Here is a 17,108-nt window from a genome sequence, read left to right on the forward strand (position 1 = left end):
GTGGGGTTTTTGTGGGGTTTTTTGTTTTGGGTTTGTTTGGGGTTTTTTTGTTTGTTTTTTTTTTCTTCCCTGGTGTGTGGTTTTTGTTTGTTTCTTTTTTTTTGTTTGTTTCTGTTTTGTGGGGGCTTCTTGTGTTTAGTATTTATTGGTTTTGGGGGGAGGAATTGTGGGGTTTTTCTTTTTTAAGACAAAGTATTTAGTTGACTAAGACAAAGACTTCTGCTTGGCTTTTTACAGTTCTTTGCTAATCCTTAAGCATGACCTGAGTTTACTTACGTTCGTATTTTAAAGCAGTAAATATGTCAGGTTGTGCTTGCTCTGTTCCAAATAGATCTTAAGCTAGCTGGAGGTGTGAAATGCAGTAGCTCAGTGTGCTATGGACAGTCTAGTATTGTTTTTGTAGAAAAGCAATTAAGTATTTTTTTAATACAAAACCAATGATGTGGCATTTAGGCTGTGTTTTTTGCTCAGTTTGGTAGAGTTTTTCAGTGCATATGACAATATGAATTTAGCTGTGCACATTGAGACTTGAGTGTACATAAAATCGGCATGTTTTTGACCAGAGTCCTTCAACTGCTGGCTTGTTTTGATTCCAGAGATAAAGTGAATGTGGAGGAGCAATTTGTGCTAAACTACTTTTGATTATTTATGCTTGTTTGTGCTTGTTGTGCTCTTCATTCCAAGAGACTTTTTTTAATTCATTTAGAAAATACACAGTACTTTTTTTTTTCTTTAGAGATGACTCTTAAGAAGTAAAGAAATGGGCAATTTTCAGGTTGCAACCAGAGCACATGATGTGCAGAGTGCCTGAGAATTCACACTTGGGTTTCCTCTTCTGGCTATTTAAAGACCCTGGACCATAGGGAATAGTATTTCTAGTGCTAGGATGGCATTTGAATTCCCCAGAGCCAAGCCTATGGATATGGCAGTATTCCACAGTTAAAAGAGAAAAATATGTATATTTTAATATGGTGCCTGTGTTTGTTTTTCTTTTTTCCTTTCCACACACACTTTCTACCCTTTGCCCCTCCTCTTCCCCCCCCTTTTCAGTGCCAGCCATAGTGGCACCTTACTTCCAGCCAAGAGGTGGGCAGGCAAACAGGCAGCTGTCTCCAGAGCTGATAGCAAAGCTTGTTCTGTAGATCATCCATCGGGATGCATATGAGTGGTATGATTGGCATGTTCCACCCTCAAGACTACCAAGCACATCATCTCTGCTGCAAGTTCAGCCTCCGAGCCTAGGGATGTATGTATCCGTTCCCAGGCTCAGGCCTCTGTGTTGGCAGCTTAGGAGATACTACAGTATACTACAGGGCTTTCCAGGTAGTATTCTTCTTCTTTCTTTTCCATCCACAATAACCCATACTCTTATAAAATGTGTTTGAAGAGGTATTGCAACATACAGTACATGTTAGGCTTAACATAGGCTTTCCCAACTTACATTTGTACTGTAATTTAGTTACCATTAAGATGAGGTTTATTGTAAAATATGTACGGGGGTTTCTTTGAATTTATTTAATTAGGAGTACAGACTGTAATAAAAGAATTCCATTTAAACTGTCTCACTTTCTGTATATGTGTGTTTGTGTGTGTGTGCTTGCCATCAGGTTTACATCATGTATCGCATTTTTTAACATCCTTAATGAGTTGAATGACTATGCTGGACAACGAGAAGTAGTTGCAGAAGAAATGGGACACAGAGTGTATGGAGAATTGATGAGATACTCTCATGATCTAAAAACTGAGAGGAAAATGGTAATTTCTATATTTTCAGTGGATATCAAACTGAATGTCTGTATTGAATTGATGTGTTTGTTTACCCAAGTTAACGACTTTGGCAATAAGTAGGTTTTGTAATTTATAAAACACACATGTGAAGTCACTCAGTATTTTTATGTAGTGGTTTACTACATTTACAAACTCGGAAATTAAGATCTTGAGAGACAGTGCTAATAAGCAGTGTTTTTGCCAGTGTAATTTTCACTTCTGATACTGTTAGTACATGATTAGTAATGTCTTCCAGAGAGTACTGGTAACTTGTGGGAGATGCTGCATGTCATAGTGTGTCAACTAGAGCAGGGACTAAGTAATAGTAGTACTATAAAAAAGGATACGTAAAGTAAACTTATCTGTGGTATTTTTAGCATCTTCAGGAAGGGCGAAAGGCTCAGCAGTATTTGGACATGTGCTGGAAACAGATGGATAATGTGAGTTTGCGTTTTGTTGTGCGTGGTTTTTTTCCTGTTCAAGTTAATAATATACAGTCTGTTAATGGATTGTTGTCATGTGTCTTGCTTAGACTTCAATTCTTAGCTGTATTACTGAATGTCCCAATCAAACTTAGTAACATCCAAAATACAGTTCAATATATTTGTAGTTCCCTGTTTAAAAAAGATCTGTAAACAGCTTCTGCTGCATGTGTTCGAGTGAAGCCTTGGCTTTTGTCCAGCCTAAAGGAATCTGGTTTTAACATAGGCACAGATGACTTTGGTTGCTTCTTCACAGGCTACTTCTTTTTTTAGAGAGACATTAATAATGACAGTGTATTTATATGAAGATAAAACCTTAAGTCACTGTATAGGCTTGTTACATGAGGTCTAATCAAGAATATTGCTATTGACTATCATACCCTCAGGAGGGAGAATTACTTTTAACAGAGAAAAACAGGAAGCAAACGTCTCTAGAACAGGTTGTCAGCTCCTTTTTCTTGAGAGACATTCTTTTAAAGATATGGAAATAAAAAATTCAAGCAAGTGTTTTCAAGATGCATTCTGATGTTCTGCTGGTTCTGTGTCTTAGATATTTCTTTTATCTTTAATCCAGATTGTGAAGCAATACTGGAGAGGTGTGTTTCTGTTTTGTTGTTGTAGACCCAGACAGGCAATGTCTTGCTTCAGTGTCATGCCAGAGTTTAATTCATGGTCAGAGGATCAGAGTAGAAGCAGATGTGGTAGTTTTCATTTCAATCTATCAGTTGTGTTGTGTGCAATGTATTTACTTGAGTGCAAAATCAGTCTTTTAAATGCATACAGCCTTTAAGGGACACATTAACCTCTGCTGCCTGACTTGGCCTTGAAGCAGGAGAGCAGCACTCACACAGGCTCTGTTGCTGGTTTGTCTCTAGAGATACCAGCTTCTTGAGCTGCAATAGTTTTTCCTACAGCAGTTGTCTTGACAACAGCCGGATATGTTGAACATCAAGTTCCTTGAATGCTGTTATCTGTGCTGCTTACAGCTATGCCACTTGGTATGAATACTGATGATGATGGATATGCTAAGGACTTGTGATGTACATGAATCCTTCAGGCTACCTGAAAAGTAATTTAGTTTACTTCAAGTAAAATTGATCACTGAAGAAGGGAACTTGAAAATTTTACTCAGGCAAGCCCAAGTTTAAGGTTTTTTTTGCCTCCCCCCCCTTTTATTTAGATTATTGAAGTCAGGCTATAAAAGTGGACTTGCTTGTTTATAATAATCTGTGGATCTTTCTAATAGATTGTTCTGTATTCTGATTATTTGGTATTTTGTGGTATCATGACACTTGTTTCCTTGCTGGTGTTTCAAGGAAGTAAGTTTGAAATAGAAAAGTTGAAAAGGTTTGAGACTTGTTAGTAGATTTCAGATATTTATTTGGAAAGTTTGATATTTAGAATTCAGAATTACTGTACAAAGCCAAGAGGGGGTGGATAGTGGCTGTTGAAGCAATATATCTGTGACCTTTGTAGAGCAAAAAGAAATTTGAGAGAGAATGCAGGGAGGCAGAGAAGGCACAACAAAGCTACGAAAGACTGGACAACGACACTAATGCGACAAAAGCTGATGTTGAGAAGGTGAGAGTGGTGCTGTTTCTTTACTCTCTTTATTATAAAAATACTTTATTTGCCTGTTTATCATCGGGGTGGAACAACATTTTTTGACTTGAATATAGAATTGTGTATACAATATGCTTGCATATTATGTGCAAAATCAACGTTCCAGTAAAGTGAAAGAGCACAGACAGGGAGTATGTTTCATTAGTCTCAAGGTGAGGCTCTTGAGATAATGTAATCTCAACACATACCAGAGGCTTAGTGGCATTTGATATCTTGTGATATGCATGTTCAGTCCCTTCTGTGTTTTTTTTAGGATACATGTTTAAGCAGCTTGGGTAAGGGAGCTAAAATGATCATTGCTATGTATCATGTATAGCAATTAGATTGTCGGTATAGATGAAGTTTGATGTGCTTTCTATTTCAGTTATAAGGATGTCAGTTTTGATGACTTGTGCTTTTGCATAGTTAGTAAAATAAAATAATGCTATAGGTAATTGAAAAACACAAGACATGTTTGAACTGATAACACTTCCCTCCCAGGCTAAGCAACAGTTAAACCTGCGCACACATATGGCTGATGAAAACAAAAATGAGTATGCTGCGCAACTACAGAATTTTAATGGAGAGCAGCACAAACACTACTACATTGTCATTCCTCAGATTTATAAGGTAAGAAAGTAGGTTTGGCCTTTTAAAGGAGAAGTAGATTTTAAAATCCAGAACTTTATTGGGGGGGGGGGGGGTGTTAGTGGATAACTTTTATCAAGAAATGAGCAGGATCTTGATGCAACCTGTGTTTTATCATGAGACACTGCTTACAGTAATTATGCTAAGACTTGTAATGGAAATACTTTTGCATTTTTCTATGAAGTCTTTCTATTTTATGGCCTCTTTGTTTAAAGACTGCTGAAGAGGTATGGCAAAATAAACATTTGAGGCATCTAGGTGAGAGCGAACATTTAAAATTGTCACTTCAATAAGACCTGATAATTAGTTCTCTTGATATTTGTGTGTTTGTGAATGACTTGACTCTGGCAGAGATAGAGGAAAGCATATAGGTATTGGTGACTGTGTGCTTTAATATATGTCATATGCAGGTATAAAATGGGTGGATCGGGGGCAGAACTACTCCCCCCTGTCACTGCTTCATCTGTGTTACCAGCAATTGACAGAATTCTCTAAATAATAAAGAACCCTCAAAGCGCAAATGGCTCAATACTTTGTACCTAAAAAGGGGATTTCTTAAGGTGCTTCATGTAACTGTTAGGTTTTTTCTTTTAAGATTCTTTCAAAGTCAGAGACCTTTCAAAACTCATTTAAAGCAGTTTGGGGTGTCAGGTGAAGGAGAGTTCCGAAATGTGTTGGCATTGACATTCAACCGTTTGGGGGATACTATGACTGTAGAAACTGACACTAAGACATAGAGTGAGGAAAAGTAAAGTGAAAATACTTTATTCAAGGGTGCACCAAGGTAACAGTGCTTGATATGTTCCAGAAGCACAAGGGAGTTCATAGTTTTGAAAAACACTTACTTAGAAGGTCTAGGATTCACAGGAGAAAATGGTCTTGGCTTATGAAAGAATTTTCTAGTATTTGAACTGTTAGGCAGCACTGCAGTAGATGTATCATTAGCACGCTGAAGGAGGAATTGCAGTCAGCTCCCAGGAGAAACAGTGTGATCATCTTCGTTTGTAGCTTGGGCCAAGGTTTTGGTTTATTGCCTTTATTTCTCCAGGGTTAAAATCCATTATTGTTGTAAGATATTACTTAGGGCTTTTTAAACCTCCAGTACAAGCAGAAAGGCCTAGTCCTGCTCCCTCTTGGGACTACATCTTTATTATTTCCTTGCAGGTATTTGATAACATTCTGTGGGAGAACCCTAAGAGAGGGATTTCTTATGACTGGGTTGTTGCTTTGTTTTGGAGAGCTGAAATTGGATGCTATTTGAGACATCTGCCATTGCTAGAGCAGATACAGGAAAGGTCCAGCCTGTTATCCCATTTTTTTATAACCTGTTGATACATGTGCTATTGCTTTCTGTTTTCTTTTGGTTTTTTTTTCCCACCTTTTACAAGGGGAAGGGTCCAGGGTTTTTATGATGAGAAATACTCAAAATAGTGTTTCTCTTCCATTTGCTCTTTTTTGTTCTGTTCCAGTAGACTTTTATTATAAATCTTACGTAATGGTATTTTTCTTTATTTTCTTGCACACTTCTAAAGGAAATGGTTTGTATTTCAAATCAAAGAGCATGTCTGAATCACATAATTTTAATGTGTCTGATGTGTCGTGATTTTCTAATTGTTAGTACATATTGGGAAGTACAAAAATAAAAAGCAAGATAGAGGTGTTATCACCAGACAGAATTTATTTGGAACTCAAATAAGAGTGAGGATATGTAGAAATTAGTAGTTTCTTTACTGTAGTTTTAATTTTTTCTTTAAACAAATGCTCTGAACTAAATAGGTGGCCGCAGACAATGCACATTGTTTAACAAAGAATAAATCAGATAGTATCAGGTCTTTGTAATTACTGTTCTGTGCATCTTAAGTCTGTGTCTGAAAGGACTTGTTTTTGAACTTAATTTCTGTTTTGTTAAGCAAATAAAAACACTGGAAAGGCAGAGAGATTCTGTACTGCACTGGTGACCACAGTGACTGCATGCATCAGGATTGTGGAGGGAAATCTGCAAACAAAAACTTCCTTTTATCTCATTTTGTGCTTGCAGCAACTTCAAGAAATGGATGAAAGAAGGACTATCAAACTCAGTGAATGCTACAAAGGCTTTGCTGACTCTGAGCGCAAGGTTATTCCCATTATCTCTAAATGTTTAGAAGGGATGATCCTTGCAGCCAAATCAGTTGATGAACACAGAGTAAGTAGAATTGAGCAACCCTGTAAATGTGCATGAGCAATGTAACTGATAAGGAAGCTGCGGAGAGGGGAAAGATGGACTTGACCTCCACTTTTATCTTTCTGTTGTCAAATATTTGTCTCCTTTAGTAGTGTTGTGACTTAAGTTTTAGCCCAAATGGTCACTTTGACTTTCCATGTCTGTTCTTCCTATGCGGTTGTTTTCTTGTGATCTGAAGATCTTTTGACACTTTCTGTATGTGATTTTGGACACATTGTTAAATTATCCTGAAACATCCTAGAATACCAGCATAGTTGGTGTTTTTTCCAGCATGTAGCATTCAACCATAAAAAAGGGCATCCAGTTAACAAAATAGCATTCAGTGTCCTGTTTGATTGCTACTATTGGAACTTACTACTTCTTCCTTGTAATAAGGTTTATTCCCTATCGTATCTTACTACATCTAGCTTCTTAGTGTTCTCTTCATTTCAGTATTAATGTTAGAAGGTGGAGTCCTAGTACGGCCCTAAAGAGCATGTCCTGTTTTAAATTTGGGATAACCCTTGAGATTTATATTTGGGGAGTATTTGCTGGATTCTGAAGAGCAGGGTATGCTTTGATCTGCGCTCATGGTAACACTGCTGAGAGAAGAAACATACATTATCTTAACTTGATCTCTCTGGAAGCATGCATTTCTGAGCTCTCTCTCATCTTCCCATCTGTGCATCTCTGCAATTAAAGGGAAAAATTACTTCTCCTTGGTTTGGTTTTTGTTGTTTTTTTTTTCTCTCTGGTTGTTGATGGGTTTGCTTGTTCTGCTTTTTAATCTCCTCAATGTCCTGTGTTTAGGACTCTCAACTAGTGATAGACTGCTTCAAATCTGGTTTTGAACCTCCTGGAGATTTCCCATTTGAAGATTACAGTCAGAATATTTACAGAACTATCTCTGATGGAACCATCAGTACACCAAAGCAGGAGGGAATGAGAATTGATACAAAAACTACAGTGGGCAAATCAAAAGGAAAGCTGTGGCTATTTGGAAAGAAGCCAAAGGTAACAATTAAGAAATTATTATTTGGAAAACTAAAATGTGAGGATCTAGAGTGCATGGAAGCAGTAATTTATCTGTTTTTAAATAACCTTCCCCTTGCCTGCCACTGCCTTCTAAAACACATGCAAGGAGATTTGAAGGTCTGACTGGGGTTGGACACTTGCCACATTACAAAACAAGTTGTCACTGGGAGAAGTTTTCTAATTTTTCTTCCATTTTCTTCCAGTACTTTGTGCCTGGGCATGTTTTTAATGGTTATTTGATAGAAGTGGCTTCCTCTTTCTGAAACATTTCTGAGATTCTGGAAAGACTCCCTGCAGTTGCATAGGAAAGATGTTAATTGTGAATGTAAAAATAAGGGGGGGTGCGCTTTGAAATTGGGCAGACTTCAGATCTCTGTTACACTACAGAAAGCAACCCCTTTCTAAATGTCATGTTTTGTAGATGTTTATATATATAGGAGTGTCCTACAGATTCTTATTATACCTGCTGCTGCTTATGAGAGGTTGAGGTTTGTCTGAAAACACTAAAATTTACAATGCCTCATTGATAAAACATACTGGCCAAGTTTTTTACAGGTAAAAGTCCCAGAAGAAATATTCTAGGGAATAGGTAACACTACTTAATAGGTATTAATACTTAATAGGTAATAATAAATAGCATGCTCAAGAAAAAATGCAAAGCAGAGATACCTTATGCCTTTCTTGTATTGTTCTATGAGTTTTGGTTAACGCTTTCTGTGCAAGATGCCTTCATGGAATAACAAAAGAGTTTATCAATATAGGTATTAGCTGTATAAATGATTAGTGAAGCATCTACCCTAGGTCTCTGTTTAGTATTGGAGTATAGTGTGTGTGTATATATGCATATTAGTATCAGTGAGTCACTTTAATGATTCCTACAAATTTATATGGGGTTATTTTAGTGCTCCAAGTCAGTTTCTGCCATTTATTTTATGAAACTATTCTTAGAGCTTGTTAGTGGTAGGACTTCCTTTCCACTTGATAGTATTCCAAGAAAGCAGATTTTCACTGAGAGGATATTGCCGATTCCTTATTGCCTCCTCAGTGTATTATGCAACTGCAGCTGTGTCTTAAAGTGAAAACTCTTTACTTTCCATGCAGCTTAATTAACAACTGATAATGGTCTAAATGCATCAGTGCATTAGCATACTTATTGCATCTGGCTGCAGAGGGGGTGAGATCAGCCTGTTCAATTTGACAAGAAGACATCTCTCTGAGAATCTGGAATAGGGAAGCTATGAAAATACTGGTTTTCAGTCTGGACCTTGGCTTTTACTGTAGTCGTAAGAAATCCCCATGTCTGATGACAGCTGAAGAAAGCTGGCAGGGCTGTCCTTACTTTCTTCTCCCCAGTTTATTCCCTCTGTATGTGGCACTCGGAGAGCCTTAATGTTTACTGTATGGAATCACAGACGTATGTATGTTTATACATATGATATGTGTCTCTGCCTTAAGAACCTGGAGGAAATGGAATAGTCTGTCCCTTTTTTTTTCACCTGTTTTGGGGGAGAATGGAGAAGTGCTCTACTGAACAGCAGCTGGGAGCAAAATACTGATTGGGAGATACATATTTCATATTTAATTGTAGAAGCTATTTAAAGGTTTTCTAATACATTCTTAAGATAGGTAATAGAAAAATGGGATTTACTGTAGCTGGTGTACTCATGGTGGCCTCTGGGCCTTCATTTAGCTGAAACTATGGGTGGTTTTGACTTAAGAGATATATGTTTACCTATTTTTGATGTTGTCAAAGACACAAGTCTTTTGGAAAGGGAACAATTTGTGCAACAGAGGAAATAGAACAGAAAAATGGAACTGGGAAAAAAAAACAGAGATATGAGACACAAAAAGAGAGAAGGAATCTGAAAAATGGGGGGGAGAAAGGGGAGGAAGTTCTGGCAATGGTATCTGTTAAGAACTCCATGCAGCCATGTGTCAGTCCAGCTTGGCTACAGACATGGAATAGACTCGTTGTTGGAAGTCATCACCATAGAGGTACCTAATAGTTCTATTTCAGCTCACCTGGTAGGGTACATAGAAACGTAGGGAGAAACAGTGAGCAGGAACACGCAGGCTTCCAAAATGGCTGTAACTAAAGGTGAAAAAAGCAAAACTTCCTGTTTTAAGAGAAAGGCAGCGTGGGGATCTTGTTAGGATCTCTTGGAAATGTTGATTCCAAAGCTTTTTTTGAGTATTCCTTAATTCTCTGCACCAATCTGTAACTCTGAATATTACTTCATGGCAGAAACCCTTTAAAACCAGTGCAGTTACAATATAAATGTGTCTGGAACATTACGAACAGTTTCTGCGTTAGATGGGAATTTTATTTCTATAAGACAGAATTTTCATTTTAAAATCACTATGAACATTTGGCTTATTTATTGCTTTCTTTATTTCCACATTAGCCACAATCCCCACCACTAACCCCTACTAGTTTATACACATCCAGTACTCCTAATGGGTCCCAGTATCCCATATTCTCCATTGAACCAGTGCATTATTGCATGAGTGACATAAAAACAGGGAAGCCCAGAATTCCTTCTTTCAGAAGCCTCAAAAGAGGGGTAAGTTTGATAACAAGTTGAAATGCATGATGGGCTATGAGCCGTGTGTTTGTGACGTGGCTTTTCTCATGCTCTTCACCCTCCTTATAAGGCTTGCTTTGTTAAAAGTAACACTGTGCCTGTCAGGTCACTTTTGGGATTCTTTGTTTCATGTTACACTGAAGTTACCAACAGGTTAAATACAAAAACAAACTAGAAATAGTCTTTGTGGCATTCCAGATACTTGCGCTTAAAAGAAAGGTGTTATAAAGAGGGTGCTCAGCATGTGTTTGATACCTTTCTTCATTGTTGTTCACATTCACAAATGTTTTCCTACCATCATGTAACATGTTTTGCAGTAATTTATTATTGGGTATACAATCTCACCACAAAAACCATCTGACAGAGCAGATGTCTTACTTGCTGGCTTTTAATTGCAATAATAGGAGCTGATGATGAGACACTGAACTGAGGAGGAATTTCACTTCTTTTATACATCAAATGCTATAGCACACAGTGCTCTTCAAATTTTGATATACTGATTTTTTTTGAAACATTACACTTTTAATGCATTTTCTGGTGAATACCTTGGTTTTTATGCAAGGTTTATTGGGGTAAAATTATTGACAAGTTACTGCCATATGCCACCTTCTGAGATGTATCAGTTCATTTACTAATTTATAGTGGCATGTTCTGAAATAGAATTTGGGAGACAATACAAAGGGAAATGCTAAGTGGTTGCCTAGCAACATTTATAGTACTGGTGATAAATGTGCTGGCACTCCGCTGTTATGCAGTGCAGTCAGTATAGGCTGCCCAGTTTCTGTATGTTCTATTATATTTATTGATCCAAATCGTTGGATGCCTTTGAATTATATATAATTCATATCTGAGAACAGTATCGACTTGCTGTCTCATGTGCAAGAATGGTTGACTACTGCTGACATAACGTGGAGATCGAAATACAGCAGTGCTATGTTGCAGTAAAGTCATGATTTAGAGGCTCTTTTGCTGCTGTTCTGAAGTGTAATGAGTTACACTTAGAACTTTCTTTAAATCATGTTGTGGCATCTCTTCAGGTCTCCACATACCTTGGAAATAGCCTTTCTACAACCGCCATTTTCTAGAAGGTTCTTGTGTTCCTTTAAGCATTTATGGAGGACAGTCTCTCCTTTCCCCTTCTGAGTCATTTATCTCATAATTTGTGATGGTCACTAAGAGAACATTCTTCCTTTAGTTCTCACTGAGGGGTTAGACAGTTGAAATGGCTCAGGTCTTGACTATACTTCCTTTTGCTGATCAGTAAATGTGCTGACTCCAAGTTCACAAATCAACACCTGTAATACAGCAGTTCTTAAACCTCCTACTGAAGCAAAAGATCATCTCCCAACAACTACAGAATGCTAATGGAAAATTAAACAATATTTTAAATTTGTTTTTCAGTCTTAAATTGCCTTTAATTGCTGTTCATGTTGTAAAAATGAATTAATTTAATACAGAATATATTTCCATAAAATTAGCAAGGGTCACTAGTATCCTACAAATCTGGATTAACTCACAGGGTTAAATAGCTAATATCTGTAAACCTTCAGGATGCACATTTATCTATTCTGGATCTCCTTGCAAGCACTTCAGCAGACATCACATTATCATGTACTGAGTACCTTTTGAACCAAAATGGATACTGTAATTCTAATAGATTTTTATATCATTGATCAGTCTTATTTTTACAGCATATCTTGATTCAGTGCTTCCTAGTGGCCAGTATATGATGCTGTTTTCCACACATTATCCCTGGAAAATGATGTCATTTGAGGTATTGACACGCAGAACTAACATTGGCACGTGTCAGGCTAATGTGTGAGTGTGTTGGCTGTTCTGTTGAACATGCCCAGTACAAGACTGCACTTCAAGGCACTGGTGATCACAAGCCAGGCTGCCTCCATTCTGCACTTCACCCCGTAGATTTTCCTATCCTGATGTTCACCGAAAGCAGCAACAGTAGCTATAGGACAGGTTAGTGTAAGCAAGTGTAACTAGCTTTATTAGTGCTGCTGTTACACGCTGGCTTGCCTATCCCTTGAAACTGTAACATTTCCAGATAGCATTAGTGCTGCTAAGAGGTCCTTGCTCACTGCCACCCAATGTGTGAATAGATGCTTTGTCCACAGTGATGCATTGTCAACAGTGATATAAACCTCACTGAAGTTTTCATGGAAGACCTTTTATAAAGGGAACAAGAAGTTTATTCTGTTATTTTACATCTTTGGACTTTACTGAAGTTCTTACCGAAGTACCGTTCAGAGGTGCTTTACTTTCCTGATTCAGTGTGTGTGTGCCCCTAGCAACAGCATTAACAATGGCTGAGGATCAGAAATTATGTCAGAGATACATATCTGCTCAGTTGCTTGCTGTTTCTCTGGAAAGGATTATCTGTAGTCATTGGAGGCATTGCAGGTCTTCAAAATGCTGTGAATGCTTGACTCAAGATATGACTTCCGGCATCCCCCGTTTTTGTTGCTTTCTGTAAGGAGAAAGCCTTACTCTTTAAATGTTTTTATTTATATCTGGACTAGAGCATTTCCAGGATAGCAGCAATGACCCAGATGCAGTTTTCAGGAAGTCAAGTTACTAACTTCTAAACTTGAAAAATATCTTTGTTGTAGTTCTACAGTGATAATAAATACATTGTAGAAATTAGATTTGTAAAAGTGATGGTAGTGGATTGTTAGTTATAATTAACAAATTACCTGCATATGGCTGATCAGTCCATCATCATCATCAAATTCTGCCATTTTGTGCAGTGTTTGCTGTGTGTTTGTTTCTTCTCCTACAATAGAATTTCTTTAACATATTTATTATTCAGAACACTGAAATTGAAAAGTAGTTTAATGAAGTTGTGTTTGGAATTTTGTAAGTTAAACTACCCATTATCACCTAATAATTCTTAAAGCAGAAGTGCGTTTCTGATCATTGTATTTTGCTTTTCTTGTGCTCATAGTGAAGTGTGGTTTTTATGAAATTATGAATCTTAAGTAATATTATAAAGATACATTTTTAGGATCTGGTCGTTGCATGTGAATAATTTCCCGTTTCTTTCTGTTTTCAAATGAACTGTGCAGTGGTCGGTGAAGATGGTAAGCCCGTGTGCTGATCTGTCTGCTGTACTTCTGCTAAGATAGCATGAAAGTAACCTTTTAAAACTGTTTCCATATCATAACTGCTTTAAGTCAGGTGCTGAAATACATCTTCAGATGTCCCACTTATACATGCAGTCTTCTCCGTCATCCATGCTTAATGTAAGACAACTAGACTTGTCATCTGGCTGCAACTAAATCTGTAATTTTGGAATTTCAGGGTTGACCAGTTGGTCATGATGGAAATACTGGGTCATTTTGCTTTGTCAGGAAAATTATTAAAGCAGCATCAAATAGATATATTAAAAAATTACAAGCTGGCTTAAAGGAGAAATATTGAATACTGCAAAACTCATTCCTTGGGATTTAAAAAAAAAATTGCAGGGGAGATGTTCCTTTACTGTTAGAAATCCTAGAAAGCTGTTCTATGAAATGAAAACCACACCTTAATATTGTTATTTTGCTGAGTAGATCAGTAAAACTTCACAAAAAGACCTCTGTCCTTCTTATTGTTGCTGTAATTTTAACTGACCTTGTTCCTTCATAGTGTGCAAAAGCACCTGAGAGGATTTTATTCTTTTTTTTTCTCCAGAAACACTTCTGCTTTATTTTGGACCCATTGTGTCTTGATTTCCCTCCTTTTGTGGTGTCTTGTCCCTTCTTAAGAAGCAGTGAGATTGTGATTTTTACAAGTGCAAAAGAATCAAGAAGCTGAGGGGCAAGAGGATTTTAAGAAGGGGTGGTGAAAACTTGGCACCTGAGCCTAAGACTCTGTATGTCAAATCTCAACAGCCATGTTTCTGTCAAGTTTCTTCTTGACCAGTTTGGTTTGACAAGTATATAAATAAGTTTGGAAAGTAAGAGGTTTTATCCCTCCCTGAAACACTTTTTATAATTATTTCAGGACACTGAAAAAAAAAAAAGTGTCTTGGAATACTTGCGCAAGTTTTGAATCAGATTAGTAAATTTAATAAGTTTAAGCCAAAGTTTTGCTGTTACAAAGGCTTTTTCTATGAAGTAGTTTGACTCAAGGTAAATACATCTAATGTGTTTCCTTAGCCAGATTGCTGAACTTCCAGAAGAGAACTAGAGTAGTTCTTTGGAACGAATATTCAGTATTTTTCTTTTCATAACTTCCAAATCGCCATAGAAGATGCACTCCAGAGAAAGATTCGATTATATACATATTATCATTAGTATTATTGCATACTCATCTTAGATTTTTGTTCTGACTAGAATTACTAGGTGTAACTCTGTCCTTTCTAAATCTCCTTTAAGTGCAGTGGGTGTAATAGGAGGCACATGGCTTAGCTTTTCAGAAAAATAATTGTCTCCAAATTTTGAACTACATCTGCAAGCCAACTGTTACAGAAGGCATTGAGAACCTTGAATGAATGACTACGACCTGGCAGCAAGAACGTGCATTTCTTCTGTTGGGGTCTGGTTTAGAGCTGTGTGTTAAGTAGGGGTTTTTAGAAGGTCCATCCTGCTTCCAGTGAATGCTGTCCGTGTGTGGGTATGTCAGTTCGGCTCTCCAGATGTGTGGGTTTCACTTGTTTAACAGTATTTTTACTTGCAGGGCCCTGCATTAGAAGACTTCAGCCACCTCCCTCCAGAACAAAGACGCAAGAAGCTGCAACAGAGAATCGATGAACTTAACAGAGAACTACAGAAGGAAACTGACCAAAAGTGAGTGCATTTTTTTTTTTTTTTTGAGCTTTGTCATGATTCTCTCTGTTTCTTTTCAAGTCCCCTACCTAAGCCAACAGCGATCAGAAGCTAAGAGAGGATATACTAGCCCTGTATGCTAGTATGGGCTAGTATATCCTTAGAACTGCTTAGAAAGCATTTTTTGGTTCATGTTTTATTGTACATAACTTCAGTTAGCATTGCTTCCTTCTGCTTTGCTATAATACACATTTTGATCCTGATGTTGCATAGGAAACTCTATCTAAATTAATGCATAGAAAAATCAAGGTTGTTGAGCAACTGAGCTGCAACTTAGTGCATTAAGAACAGAATGTTATTCGTATTTAGGAAAATGTGTATAACAAACAATATGGGAAACAGTAACGAGACTGGATAGAGCAGAGGTTATAGTTGGTGTCCTTGTGTGCTTGTGCACGACTTAAGAGGCAGGCAGTACTAAGATGACAGAATGGGAAAAAGACTTGGTTGTGGTATGGGAGCAGTAGCTCATCATGTCCATACTTATGGGTCATGAGCTCGTACACATAAGCATTATTTTAACTTTAATGGATCAGTAGTGATGTGTGTAATAAGTATTGTTGGGTTTCGTATCTTTTTAGAGATGCTCTCATCAAGATGAAGGATGTTTATGAAAAAAATCCCCAGATGGGTGATCCAAGCAGTTTGCAACCAAAATTAACTGAGACTATGAGCAACATGGATCGTCTGCGGATGGAAATACATAAGAATGAGGTAAGACTTTAAAACAATTCCTTGGAAAATGTAGATGAAGGTAAAGTTGTAGTTTGCTTTGTAGGTTTGTAAATGCAGCACCTGGAGAAACTACCTGATTTAAGAAAGTGCTTCTGATGTGATTGTTTGTAGGGTGCCATATTTTGAAGAATATTCATCCAGCTAAGGATGTACATTATTAAAGATGTACACTGTTCAGAAGGATACAGAAGTTTTACTTTTCAGAAGAATTTAATATTCACTTAATCTGAATTTTTTATGTGCTTAAAGATAATTCTTCTCCTGAAGACTACAGAGTATGGGCTAAGCATGAGGGATAGGTGAAGTGATGATGAGACTTTCCTTGTCAGTGCAGTGTGTGTGTGGCTGTATGCAATTACGTGTGTGTATTAAATGGTCTTTGCTGGTTTAGAATCAAGTTTTCTTTGACACCAATATTTGTCTTTTTTTCCCTAAGGCTTGGCTTTCTGAAGTTGAAGGTAAAGTAGCAGCCAGAAGTGACAGGCGGCACAGCAGTGATATCAACCACCTTGTAACACAGGGCAGAGAGAGGTCATTATTCTATCTCTACTACCTTTATGCTAGAATGAGTACATCTCTTTGATAGTTAACAGTAGGTGATGGTTGTTACTTATCCCTTGAAAGTTTATATCCTTCTAAAGGAAGATCTTAATGGTTCTGAATTCTAGAGGTCATTTCATGTCATTATGGTAACATTTAAGAAGTGAGTGTAATCAAAACACCCACTCAAGAAATAGCCTTTTAAAGCTGTCTGATTCTGTTGCTTAAGATTCAGTTGCTTATAGTTGAATTTACATTTGTTTTCGTAGCAGAATTCAGTCCAAGCTTTTCCTAGGTCAGTGTTTTCAGAAAACCACCTCCTGCGGTACATGCAGAAATGACTAATGGGCCTTCCCAGAGTGATTTTTCCCTTGCTGTGATACGTGTATGTTCCAAGTTTTAGAGCTAAGAACTCCTCAGAGTCCTCACACTCCAATCATTGCATTATAGCCCTGAAGGCAGTTACACGGATGATGCCAGTCAGGAGGTTCGAGGCCCACCACAGCAACATGTGCAACCCAGTGAGTTTGATGATGAGTTTGAAGATGATGATCCATTACCAGCTATAGGACATTGCAAGGCAATATATCCCTTTGATGGTAAGGTTCACAGCATGCACAGTCATTCCTTGACTACAGGGCACGGAGTATTTCTTATGGAAAAGACACGTAAAATGATTTAAAGTAAA

The 17,108-nt window shown here is 37.5% G+C and overlaps 1 protein-coding gene across 3 annotated transcripts in view; it reads left to right on the forward strand.

Moving 5' to 3' along the window:
- The window catches only part of FNBP1L (formin binding protein 1 like), a 59,847-nt gene that overhangs the window by 38,036 nt on the left and 4,703 nt on the right, over positions 1-17,108 (forward strand). For 2 of the 3 annotated variants that reach the window (XM_062613195.1, XM_062613196.1), the window contains exons 4-15: positions 1,608-1,755; positions 2,145-2,207; positions 3,726-3,830; positions 4,353-4,481; positions 6,538-6,684; positions 7,513-7,716; positions 10,143-10,301; positions 13,403-13,417; positions 14,997-15,106; positions 15,727-15,859; positions 16,317-16,411; positions 16,871-17,019. In XM_062613195.1, the coding sequence (XP_062469179.1) occupies positions 1,608-1,755; positions 2,145-2,207; positions 3,726-3,830; positions 4,353-4,481; positions 6,538-6,684; positions 7,513-7,716; positions 10,143-10,301; positions 13,403-13,417; positions 14,997-15,106; positions 15,727-15,859; positions 16,317-16,411; positions 16,871-17,019 (1,457 nt within the window). The remainder of the gene's footprint in view (positions 1-1,607; positions 1,756-2,144; positions 2,208-3,725; positions 3,831-4,352; positions 4,482-6,537; positions 6,685-7,512; positions 7,717-10,142; positions 10,302-13,402; positions 13,418-14,996; positions 15,107-15,726; positions 15,860-16,316; positions 16,412-16,870; positions 17,020-17,108) is intronic. The other variant, XM_062613197.1, reaches the window with a different exon arrangement.

The sequence above is a fragment of the Pezoporus occidentalis genome, unplaced genomic scaffold (assembly GCF_034315485.1).
Source record: "Pezoporus occidentalis ecotype Australia unplaced genomic scaffold, CSIRO_AGI_Poc_V1 ctg164, whole genome shotgun sequence".
Lineage (NCBI taxonomy): Eukaryota > Metazoa > Chordata > Aves > Psittaciformes > Psittacidae > Pezoporus > Pezoporus occidentalis.